General features: G+C 46.2%; 1 protein-coding gene across 4 annotated transcripts in view; it reads left to right on the forward strand.

Moving 5' to 3' along the window:
- The first annotated feature begins 248 nt into the window (after positions 1 to 248).
- The window catches only part of pcdh7b (protocadherin 7b), a 98,661-nt gene continuing 85,784 nt past the window's right edge, over positions 249 to 13,125 (forward strand). For all 4 annotated transcript variants that reach the window (XM_029526381.1, XM_029526382.1, XM_029526383.1 and 1 more), the window contains exons 1-2: positions 249 to 865; positions 1,141 to 4,521. In XM_029526381.1, coding sequence (XP_029382241.1) covers positions 1,447 to 4,521 — 3,075 coding nt within the window. In that variant the 5' untranslated portion in view covers positions 249 to 865; positions 1,141 to 1,446. The remainder of the gene's footprint in view (positions 866 to 1,140; positions 4,522 to 13,125) is intronic.

The following is a 13,125-nucleotide window of genomic DNA, read 5'->3' on the forward strand; positions in this document are numbered from 1 at the left end:
ACCAAATTAAGCCATCTAGGTTTTTTTTTCTTTTTTTTGTTGGATGGGGGGTTCTAATATTGTTGGCTGGCCACCTGGACCAGGCAATCAGGACTAAAGTCCGACTCTGTTTACGTGCGCTGCTGGGTGAGAAGGAACCGGGGGGAGTGGAGAGAGAGAGAGAGAGAGAGAGAGAGGAGGGAGAGAGAGAGAGAGAGAGAGAGAGGAGGGAGAGAGAGGGAGAAAGAGAGGAGGGAGAGAGAGGGAGACTGCAATATCATTTGTGAATCCCTCTCACAGTGCTGCAGATAGGGGCTGCCAACACATGCAGCGCGTCTGCAGGTGAAGGAAACAGGCAACACTGACTGAATGCAGGACACTCCGAGGAATTCAACCACCGTCTCCTGACTAAACAAACCAACAAGCAAGAAAAGGCAAAAAAAAGAAGAAAGAAAGAAACTGCGCTGGATATATATATTTTTTGATTCAGAAGTTTTTTTTTAAAGACAGCCCTGAATCTTGAAGAGGTTGTGCATTGTGGAGTTGCCTCGTAAAAAAACAAAAAAACAAAAAACAAATAAGAGGTGGGGGGGTTGAAAGAAGTGTCTCTGCTGGCTGCTGGTTGACATCAGAGAGCAGCAGGAAAGGAAAGAAAAGGAAAGGAAAAGGAAAAAGGAAGCAGGACGGGTCGTTTTTCCTCCCCCTCTTATTTTTTTTTTCTTGAGTTGACAGGCACCGCGCCGCGCAGCCGACACTCGCCTTTATGATGAGTTTGGAAACTGCGCGGGCATTTAAATGATCCTCCCGACATACGTGGACTTTACGGTCAGACAGAGAGGGGAATATTGCAGCCTCAACCCGGAGAAGGAGATTCTATCCACAAACTGTGAGTAAAAAAAAAAAAAAAAAAAAAAAAGACGGCGCGTAGTGGACAGTTTTTTTTGCACTTTATGCTCAAATGATGTTCGCGTTGGCTTTTACGCGCATGAAATTCACATAGGCCCGTTTATTGGCACCGTCCAGAGCGCACGGAGCCTCTCTGGTGCGTTTGTGTGTGTGTGTGTGTGTGTGTGTTTCTTTTGTTTTTGCTTTTTTTCCCCCTTAATTCCATTGCGGTTTATCTTTCTCTTCTTTTTTTTTTCCTTCCTCTTACAAATCAAGGAAAGAGCAACTAACATCCAGTGCAGGTGGAAGGAAAGGCAGCGGAGAGAGGGAAGCCCGTTGCACTTGCTGCTTTTCCACTGCAGCAGGAGCGATGTAGGAAGTCGTCCGGAGGATGAAGTCTCACACATCCCAAAGCCGAGGGCTTTGCTCCTAATGAAAAGGACATTTCTTTACTACATTCGGACTTTTCATCAGTGATTAAATCTTTTTTTTATTATTATTATTACTATTATCATTATCATTTCTGGACATTTCTCTTTTTTTTTTTCAAACCTAAGTGGACATTTTTTTCAGTGGAGAACAATGAGGACTACTGGTGCAGTGGACTATTTGTACTATTGCATGCTCATCCTGCAGCTTGTGCATCAGCCCGCTGCCAAGCAAGTGCTCCGGTACCGTCTGGCTGAGGAGGGACCCGCCGATGTCAGAGTGGGAAACGTGGCCGCCGACCTGGGCATCGTCGCCGGGTCCGGCGAGGTGACATTCACGCTCGAATCGGGCTCCGATTTTTTCAAAATTGACAACATAACAGGTGAGCTCACCACCAATGAGAGGCGGATAGACCGCGAGAAACTACAGCAGTGCCAGATGATATTTGATGAGAACGAGTGCTTCATAGATTTTGAGGTGTCAGTCATAGGACCAGCCCAGAGCTGGGTCGACCTGTTTGAGGGGAAAGTCATCATATTAGACATCAATGATAACACCCCTTCCTTCCCTTCCCCTGTCCTGACACTGTCTGTGGAGGAGAACAGACCCATTGGAACTCTTTATCTGCTGCCCACGGCCACAGACAGAGATTTTGGCAGAAATGGAATAGAGAGATACGAGCTTATCCAGGACAATGGGGAGAACTCCAGGCGCTTGGGCTCCTCTGGGGATTCATACTCGGGGAAGAGGAGGTTTGAGGAAGGAGCCAGCAGGAGTAGCGTCTTTGAACTCCAAGTTGCTGACACCACTGATGGAGAGAAACAGCCCCAGCTCATCATTAAAGGGGCCCTTGATAGGGAGCAGAGAGACTCCTATGAGCTCACGCTGCGTGTTAGGGATGGAGGAGATCCCCCTCGCTCTTCCCAGGCCATTCTGAGGGTGATGATCACTGATGTGAATGACAACAGCCCTCGGTTTGAGAAAAGCGTGTATGAAGCGGACCTACCAGAAAACAGCTCCCCCGGTGCCCCAATCCTCCAGCTCAAAGCGGCTGACGCAGACGTGGGGGTTAATGGGCAAATAGAATATGTGTTCGGGGCAGCCACAGAGTCAGTGAGGAGGCTGCTGAGGTTGGATGAGAGCACGGGGTGGCTGAGTGTGTTGCACCGCATTGACCGGGAAGAAGTGAGCCAACTGAGGTTCACAGTAATGGCCCGTGACCGAGGCCAGCCACCCAAAACGGACAAGGCCACTGTGGTGTTGAACATCAAGGATGAGAACGACAACGTCCCTGCCATAGAGATTCGAAAGATTGGACGCATTTTCTTAAAAGACGGCGTCGCCAATGTGGCTGAGGACGTGGTGGTGGACACACCCATCGCCTTAGTTCAGGTGTCAGACCGTGACCAGGGGGAGAACGGCATCGTGACCTGCACGGTGGTAGGGGACGTGCCCTTTCAGCTCAAGCCAGCCAGTGAAATGGAGGGCGAGCAAAACAAAAAGAAATACTTCCTCCACACGTCTGCGCCGCTGGACTATGAAGCCACACAGGAATACAATGTGGTCATAGTGGCCGTGGACTCTGGAAGCCCTAGCCTGGCGAGTAATAACTCTCTCATCGTCAAAGTGGGCGACACTAATGACAACCCTCCCATCTTCAGCCAAAGCGTAGTCCAGGTGTCGTTTCCAGAGAACAATGCCCCTGGAGAGAGGGTGACAACAGTGGCAGCCATCGACGCAGATAGTGGGAAGAACGCTGAAATAGCCTATTCCCTCGACTCGTCAGTAAATGGGATTTTCTCTATCGATGCAGACAGTGGAGACATCCGAGTAAACAGCATTCTGGATAGGGAGCAAACAGAGCGCTACGAATTCAAAGTGATAGCCAGAGATAAAGGCATAAACACCCTTCAGGGTTCTGCAACGGTGGTTGTCCTTGTGGCTGATAAGAATGACAACGAGCCAAAGTTCATGCAGGATGTGTTCACCTTCTATGTCAAAGAGAACCTTGAACCAAACAGCCCAGTTGGCATGGTTACAGTCATTGATGCAGATAAAGGCCAAAATGCAGAGATGAGTCTTTTCATCGAAGAGGAGGAAGAGATCTTTTCTATTGAGAATGACACTGGGACCATTTACTCCACCCTGTCCTTTGACCGAGAGCAAAAAACAACGTACACCTTCCGCGTAAAAGCTGTCGACGGAGGTGACCCCCCCAGATCAGCCACCGCAACGGTTTCGCTCTTTGTCATGGATGAAAACGACAACGCACCCACAGTCACTTTCCCAATAAACAGCTCCTACACCCTCCTGCCTCCCTCCAGTAATGTCAGGACAGTAGTCAGAACTGTCATAGCCACCGACACTGACACGGGCATGAGTGCCGACCTGAACTACAGCATCATCGGGGGAAACCCTTTTAAGCTGTTTGAGATTGATGGCGGCTCTGGGGTCATTTCGCTGGTGAGAAAGCTGGAGCAGAAGCACTACGGCCTCCACAGGCTGGTGGTCCAGGTGAACGACAGGGGGCAGCCTTCGCAGAGCACCACCACTCTGGTTCACGTGTATGTCAATGAAACTGTCTCCAACTCCACCGTCGTGGAGGCCCAGGTGGCCAAGAGCCTGAGCACGTCTCTCAACACCAACATCGCCGGCGACCCCAACTATGACCTAAGCAAACAGCGGCTAAGCATCGTAATCGGAGTAGTTTCGGGCATCATGACGGTCATCCTCATTATCCTCGTTGTGGTCATGGCCCGTTACTGCCGTCCTAAGAATAAAAATGGCTACGAGGCGGGCAAGAAGGATCACGAAGACTTCTTCACGCCACAGCAGCACGACAAATCCAAGAAGCCCAAGAAGGATAAGAAGAAGCAGAAGTCCAAACAGCCGCTATACAGCAGCATCGTCACCGTCGAGGCCTCCAAACCCAACGGGCAGCGCTATGACGGCGTCAACGAGAAGCTGTCGGACAGTCCAGGCATGGGCCGCTACCGCTCGGTCAACGGCGGGCCGGGGAGCCCAGATCTGGCCCGGCACTACAAGTCCAGTTCGCCGCTCCCCACCGTCCAGCTTCACCCACAGTCACCAACGGCTGGAAAAAAGCACCAGGCAGTTCAGGACCTGCCCCCAGCCAATACCTTTGTTGGCACCGGAGATAACATTTCCCTTGGATCTGACCACTGCTCTGAATACAGCAGTCAAACTATCAACAAGTACAACAAACAGGTAAGAAGACTTTGTCTCCATGTTTTGTTTTGTTTCTTTGGTTTATTTGTTTTTTCACTCCACTACTCTTAAATGTCTTCTGTTTCATCCTGTTAGTGTTCTCTCCACCATAATGTTTTCTGACAGGGCTAGTCTCAGTAGTCTTGTTGCCTTTATGGTGCTGATGTGTGTCAAGTTAGCGGTATTGATCTGTTTTGGTTTGGAGTGCCATTCACATGTAATATTGAAAAGAGAAGAAGAAAGGTTTGGATTAGCGAAGGAAGGGGGTATTGTTACTATTTGACCAAACACATTCACCCTTTTTTATTTTTACTTTAACTACGGCACCGAGGGTGCCTTCCTGTCAGTTGTCACAACTACTAACCTTGGCAGATTTGTGTCTGAGTGCACCAGGCAGCTCACATAAGTGTTTGGTTAGCAGTTACTTCATCCCAGAGGGGAGTGGGAGTGTGCCGAGGGGGCCGGCTACACTTCCCGCATAGCCATGTCAAGCCCTGCCCTGCCCTCTGTCTGTGACAAGGGTACCTTTTATTCGTGGTGGGAGGGAGGGGGGGGGACAAAAGCAGAAAGGAGAGAAAAGTAGATGTTAGCTGAGCTCAGCACAAATATGGCTTTGTGAGGTTTGTGAGTGAGTTTTACGGTCTTGGCTTCAGTAGGAACATCTGGTCAGGAGGTGATATTAACATTCTTCTGCAAACCTCTGGGTCTGTCTCAAATCATTGACCTAACGGTGAAATTGGAAATTTTTTATATACCCCACCTCCTCCTCCTCCAAGCGTATGCCTCAGTTTCTCTCATTCCTTTATCTTTCTCCTCATATGCAAATGCCTGCCATCTTCTACCTGCTTTCTCCTCCACTCTCACCCACCCAAAGCTCGTCTTACCGCCCCTTCTGTTTTTGGCTCACGTTCTCTTTTTCCACTCTTTTCTTCCATCTCTAGTGCTGGAAAAAAGGTGTAGGTGGCATGATGTGATATTCAAATTCCAGGAAATGTGCGCTTTTATCAGTTCAGTCTTTAGATTGCTTTTATTTTTTGGGGGTTGCTGTTTTGGCACAGTTACTTGCAACAACAGCAAGAAACAAAGTTAATAGATAATGAAATCAGCTGATTTGCGTTTTCAGCCAAAGAACACTTGTTTTATGTGTTTTTACGGCAGTCTAATGAATTATTGATCTTTTACTTGGTGTCAGCGGTTACTCCTTTTGAATTCTAGTCTGCTGTTCTCTTTTGCAATACAGCTGGATTGTTTCTTTTTCTTTTTATTCCTCTCCACTTCCCGATTGTCTTTTTCCTCTCGATAGCTTCACTTTAATTTTTTTTATATTCTGTATCCACCTTCGCCTTTCCCTCTCAAACTCTCCTCTGGCTCTGTGTAACACACCCTTGCATGCGTAGCACCATCCCCCCCCCCCCACCATGCTGTCTGTTCTGCCCACTGTATGCCTTTTTCTCTCAGTGTTTTTTGCCACCGCCACATCAGACCCCTTACAATGCTACTCTCCGCCTTGCCCCCCCCCCTTTTTTTGTTGTTGGTCTCTTTTTTCCTTGCAGTGGTTTCTTTTTTAATCTCCACTCTCATCTCTCTATATCCTTTCTCCCCACCCACTTGCTATTTCTCCTCTCAAATCATTTCGCTTCCCCTTTTTTCTTCCCTGCCTCCGCTTCCTCAGCTCTGTCTCTAACAGCTTCTAATATGGTGTATTCACTGCTTCCCAGGGTGTGAGGAGTGCTGTTGCTTTCGGATGTCTCCTGCATAATTAAAAGGGCACTCTATTTGCTGCTGCGGCAGCAGCATGTATTGTGTGTCACTATGCTCCACTTATATAATTATTTATTTACTCTCCACATTAATGCTGCAGTAACTTTTATGGACTGTGCTTTTGTTAGAGTACAGTGTCTTCGACAAAACTCAATCTGCACTGACTGTAAAGAGTATTTTCTCCTGATTTGAGACACACAGTGGGTATACTTAAATGCTAATAAAATAGTTAAGAAAGTGTTTAGTGGCCTAGTGGGCAATATTATCCATGTTTGCTGTGTTATGTAGCTTGTTAAGTTTTATACATATAATAGTTAGTAGGCATTCAAATTACCTTTTATATCCCATGAGCTCAGTAAACACTCAGCGTTGATACATTCTGCCAGGGTGAACAGGACATAATTTAATGGCTTGCTGGGAAGGTGTGTGTTCATGTGCTCCAATTACAGCATTAAACAGCAACCTCTGTATTAGATTGAGTGGGGAAGCGGTCATGCCCTTCATTTTAGGGATGCTGCATCTAAAAATATTCGGTTGTTATGTAAATGCCGCTACAGCCATAGACAAAAGAAAACACTGAAGGACAATTGTGTGCTTCTGTCAGCAGAAATGTAAAATTATGACTCCTCAGCAATATATTTTCACAATTTTACATATTAAATATTTTTCTTGGAAAGTAAGAAGTGATATGTTAGTTGTGAGTTCCCTGAGAAGATTTTAGCACATTAAGCCACAAATGAGGTTGAACTCTCGTAAGATTTATGACAACTAATGACAGAGGATTATTTTTCATTGTGTGTGTTTTTCTCACACATGCACACACTACATGGACGTACACGCCCTCACCCACAAGCCCTTTTACTTTTACCACTCCCTCTCTTTTTGTCCATCTGTGGGAAGAGAGAGAGAGACACACACAAGAAAGGAGGCACTGTTAGTGGTATGGAGAATGGTCCCTACTGTTTCACAGGGGACTTCGGGGTCGGGTGGAGAGAGAAAGAGGGGGAGGGAGGGAGAGAGAGAGAGAGAATAGTGCTGACCATTGACTGTAATCTCAGAGGTATCAGGTTCCGTCTTTCTCTCTCCTCGCCTACCTGATCTCACAATAACTGCAAAAGTAGCCCGCTCGGGCAGGTAACCAGGCAACTGAGGGAGTTTATCGGTGAGGTGAGCCTTTCTTCTTTGGCCGTCAGACATTTAAACAGTCATTAAGCTGAGCTAACATAAACGCCAGCCAAAGAAAAGGGATGGAAGATGCTCCAAACTACACCCATGAGTGTTCAAGGTTTGGATATTGAGATGACGCGGTTGGGGGGTAAAGAAAAAACAAACAAACTAACAAAATAGATTTCACAGTGTGGTTAGTGCAGATGAGGACACAGATGTCTCCATTTGCTGGGCCCTGTTAAGAATATGACCCTTCCTGGCATCAGAAATGCTATTTACACAGCAATATGAAGGACAAAGACAGGAGATGGGCTCAATAAAAGGTTAAAAGGCCAAGCTCTGCCTCGAACTGTCTAAATTCCACCGAGGTGATGGGTGAGAGGAGGAGCTAATGTTAGTCAAGCTGCTGTCCATCTGATATCACCCCTTTCACCCACTGCATGACACTGGGAAGCATTAAGGCCCCAAGCAGCTCCTTCAGCAAGACTGCTGCAACCAAAGCATAAGGTGGAGCAACAACGCCACTTATTCTTAATACTTTGCTCTAACAAGTGAGATGTTCATGTAGGGATCAATAAGGTTTGATCCTGTCTTCCCTAACTGTGAGGGAGAAGCCAGCATGTCAGCAGCTGTTGAGAGCTTTAACAAGAGGCGAGACCTGACATTTATTTTATCTGCCTGAAGTTATATTCTTATTTATTTATTTATTTATTTTTTGTCGTCTTGTGCTATTCATGCATCTTGCTTGCCATGTGTGGCTTTCAGTTTATATACATTCTATCTGTTCTTTACATACCTATCTCCAATCTTTGTATCTTAATGCTGATGAGCGGTGTACGCACTTAACAGAACACTTAGCTTTATTACTTCTGGCAGTAGCCTCTGTTCTCTCTTGTGCCAGAAAATAAATGCTGTCCAACCATAATGTAGTGGGGAATGAAATCACTTAGCCATCGAATTAGCACAAGCCATCAGCTTTTGTTTTATCATTGCACTTCAAAGCGCCACTCGTGCCCAGGTGGATCACTTTTAATCAACGTTGAGCCACGGCAGCTTGTATTCGACGCGCTCGCGGCACACCCCCTCAGGGCAAGCAAAGCCCCGGCCCGCAAACTTATACCGGGTTTATCTCGCCTCGGGGCTGATGCGCCGGGCCTAACTGGATGTGGCCCTTAACCCAGCCTCTAGTGCTCACCTCCCGCACTCTAGCCAGCTGTTCACTCCTGTGCCGCCTCACAGCCGCAACCTCTCCTTCAAAAGCTGAATATAGGGCCTGAAAGCACCTTATTTGCATAGGATAAACAATATCCCCATGCAAATGCAGGTCACCTGGATGGTGTTTGTAGCCAAAACATAGGATGTGATTGCCCTTCAGCCTCCGAGCAGATCAGGAAACCAATATGGAAATGTAGTCCTTTTGCCTCTGGCCTTATTTGTTTGAAGCTATTAAGTGTAGCTTCCTATACACTTCCAAAAAGCCACAGCCGACTTAATTGAAACTTGAAAAGCCTCAGTGACCTGATATACTCTAATATGAACACCTGCATGTATGGAATTAATCAACCGTGTCACCATTGCGCGGACTTGTGTCCACGCTCCCCCCCTTAGCATTCAGCGCCACTTCAAATTCCCAGGCACCAAAGTCCCTCACTTCCTCTCATGCGATTTTATCTGTGAAATTGTCGAGGCAGTCAGTCAGTCATTGAGCTCAATAAGGTAATTACTTGATAAGAGGTTCCACAGGAGCTTTCACATGTTTGTTCACCCACCCTTAGACACACACTCACACACACACAACCCCACCCTTCCCGACCCGTCCTATTGTTGCTCAAACTGGTCTGGTTATTCTTAGTACAAACAGGAAGTCGCTTTTGCTCTTCAGCTTTGTTTCATTTTTATTGTTACTTATTTATTTTTTTTATTAGATTTGAATCTGACTGTAAGTAGCAGCAGTCAGCTGACGGAGAAAATATGACAAATAGCAACTTGACTCGAATTCAGGATAAGATGCCAAAAGGTGGGAGACCAAAAGAAAAACGGATATTTCATGTTTAGTAAAAAACAAGATGATGTGCAATGAGCTGGTTTGTTTATTGCCACGTTATTATTAGTGCTTGTCCTTTCTATGTGGTGCTGTGTACCGCTGACTGTGGCTAATTTTATCAAAATTGTTTTGGATCTATAATGGCTTAATTCAATCTATGGCTGCCCAGGCTTTTGTTGTTTATGTTCTGAGAGGAATATGGAAGGAGTAAGAGTGCACAGTAATACTCATGAAATTGCAGCGGGCAGCATTTTCTGGTATAATTTGGTTTGGTGATTTGAATGCATTCGCTCCAAGGCAATTACTAATCTAAGGATTAGACCTACCTGATACGCAGGGAGAAATGGTGGAGAGTCAGAGAGGTCGGGGGAGATATTGCAACGGTAGTGCAACGTTCCTATATTACTCTGCATAATAAGTTAACACAGGGGCTTTTTCTCCCCCTACTTCCTTTATCTATAAGGGAAACCATGAAATGTATGGCTTTATTCCTCTGTCTCCATATTGCTTTTTTCTTAAATGTGCCACTGAGCTGACAGTAATATAAATACTTATGACTGAATAAGCTGAAGGAAGCTCAGACACATCTGCAACATTTGTCATGATAAGACAGAGGGAGGAAGGGGGTGAGGTGATTGGGGGTGTGTGGGGACAGTGAGGGAAGAAACAGACAAGAAATTTAAGCCGCATGCCATCTTGATTGCTCTCCACGCCACTGATTGTAAGTGGCAGTATCGAGGATGCCACCTTCTTCACCGCTTCTTTCAATTTGATGTCATCCAAAATGGAATTTCATCTCATACCAGCAGCGATCACATTAGATAGGGCTCACCAGGATAAAGTAGATTCATATTTTGCAGATTTGCCTTTCCTGTGTGCACCATCAATCAGCGTGCACTCGCCATATTGCAGATTTGCTTTTCCGCGGCAATTGTTAGGAAGAGTTTGTACCGAAAATTGACTTTTACAAGGCTCCCAAGGTCTGTGATGCGCCGCGCTAGCCTTGTTGTTTCCTCTATAGTTGTCCTCTTGTATAGACTCTAGAAGCTAGAAGCGGCTAAATGAGAACATCACTCCACTGCTGCACAACCCTGGGGAATAGCTCCCTGTCGACAAGCTGGATCACAACACAGATCAGACATGAGGGCCGTTTGTGAGACTAATAGGCATAACAGTAGTTTTGCTCACTGTATCTCATTGAAATTGCAAAAGGGAAAAAAAAAGTCAGACAGATGTACAATAAAGTGGATTTTTTTTTGCGTGTGTTTTTCAGAAAAGGTCACATGAATATTTGCTCTCTGGATGTGGACTCAAAAACGTGGCAGAGGGGTCTTTGCATCTGTGCTTTCTCTGATGGGCAAAGTTTTTTTGTTTAGTGTGGGTCTGTTTTCTTCAATGCGTGTTTGCATGTTTTGTGCGTCTCAGAAGACGGCCATGATTCAGATGAATCAGCGTTGCTCACAAGGGTCCCAAGGACGTCAAGGGAACTGCCGTGAGGGGTCTGTGCCTCCCTCGTCTTCCCTTGGGCCGTCTGGCAATTTAGACCCCAGCCAACGTCAGCCATGTTGTGACACACAGCCTTCGCAGTTGAAGACGAGAATAAGAGCCAGTCACTGATCCATAATTTGGTCCTAAATGCCACCTTATTGCTCTGGCAGCCCACTGCAAAGCTTCTCAGTGCAAGATGGACTTGTTTATTAAGCGGCGCTGACAAGTGACAAAAAAGACACCTGGATTGATGCCTTTGATGGATGCCGGACTTTGTGAGGTGACGGGTAGATGAGTTTGTCTATACAGCGGTGTCAGCACGGGAGAAGTTAACATGTCCGACAGTGTAACTCGGAGCATATTTAACGGCACAACTTTCACCCTGGGTTCAGGTTTGCATTGATTTATGTTTTTAAAGGCTCTGACAGACGGGCGGCCTGTGCTTGCTTCGCACATACTTCCGCTTTTTGACTTTGACCTTCCCGCTTCTGTATTAAGAAAGTGGTGAAATATTAAGAAGCACTGAGAATTCCTTACTGAAGAAAACACATTAATAATTGTCGAGGATAAATAATTCATTTTAAAGCTCTGCATGTGTGTGTGTGTGTGTGTTTTTATTTAAAAGATATATCTTTTCTTATTAACATGCTGAAGTAATACATATTTACTAAGCAGCAGAGGATAATGGATATGACTTGACTTGGAAAGGTGGGAGGAGTAGGACAGCTTGACTACTTCTATTAGCCCTGTTTTGGTGCGGCTCCCACCATGTGGCCCCCAAATGAGATTATGTGTGTATGAAACAGGAGGTAGAGCACTCACCGGCCATCCATCAAAGCCTGGGGGGACCTGTGTGAAAGTTTGTGCATGTGTACGCAGCGGGTACGCTAGCTGTGTTGATGCGTGTGTGAATGTGTAAGGGTGTGATAAAGTGTGTGGGCGTACAGTAGAAAAGTGAGTGTGTGTGTTTGTGTATCCTGTGAGGGCTTGAGAGGAGAGCAAACGGGGCCTCCACAGTTCAGCCTCTCCATCATCCTGCACGGCAGGCACACGCACTGCGACGTGCCTGAGAGGGTTTCAATATCCTGTGTGTGTGTTTGTGTGTATATGTGTGTCTGTCTGTGTCGCTGTGTTTACCCAGGAATGCAGTTCATTATATTTGTATGTGTGTCTGGTTATTACATATACTGCCGACACACATGCATACAGAGGCAGATGGAACCCGACGGCTAGAGCAATACTGTATCTTTGCCTGTTAAAAACCCGCGACGAGCTCGAGTAGTCTGTGATGCGATGCCTTCTTTTCACTCCCAGCAATCACGAGTGCCCTCCAGCAGTGGGAGCTCCTCTGCCCCCCACCTGAGTTTTTTATTGGACCCTGCTGTGACTAAGATGTGCACTTTAACTCCATTCTTCATACCACTTGTATTAAATTCTTGAGGTGTGGAGCAAAAAAAAAAAAAAAGCAAAGATATTCATTAGCAAAGCACTGGCAGGGGCAGGAGGAGCCCCTGTATCGATGAGGCCTTACCTGGCAGAGAGCAGGCTATTAGCCGGGCCCGATAAATCTTGTCAGAGACCGGAGGAGCCTGCTTGCCCGCTGAAGAATGAAGGTCACGGGGCAGCTGGAGTTATGAGCGGCCTCGCAAGGTAGCTGCTATCAAATCTACTGAAATATGAAGTCCAGCCAGCCGTTTTTTGAAAATGCTAATCTTTCAATTTGCCTCCTACTTGGTGTGTACTTCTCCCCTCTTGCTCTTTTGCGGTATGCGGCATACAGTGATTAAATTAATGTGAATAAGGTCACAGCTTCGGTATTGTGGATACCGTGAGGCCACAAGCTTTACAGTCGCTGGAATAATGCAACCTTTACTGAACGTTCTCTGCCACTTAATTGCATGCCGAAAGAATGGAAGAAATGTAATGAAATGTAATGAAACAAGTTTATAATAAGCGCACCCAGCTCTTTAAAACGAGATTTTGACTGCCAGAGTGAATGGTATAGTGTATACAACCTCATGCGAGTCGTCATATATTAAATTCCCATAGGACTGCCATGTTGGAAAGTGCAATATAAAGTGGAGATGACGGTAATGCTGGCTTTAGTTAGACAAATTCTACTGTGGAGCTCCAGACATTTAATA

This window comes from Echeneis naucrates, chromosome 18, assembly GCF_900963305.1.
Source record: "Echeneis naucrates chromosome 18, fEcheNa1.1, whole genome shotgun sequence".
Lineage (NCBI taxonomy): Eukaryota > Metazoa > Chordata > Actinopteri > Carangiformes > Echeneidae > Echeneis > Echeneis naucrates.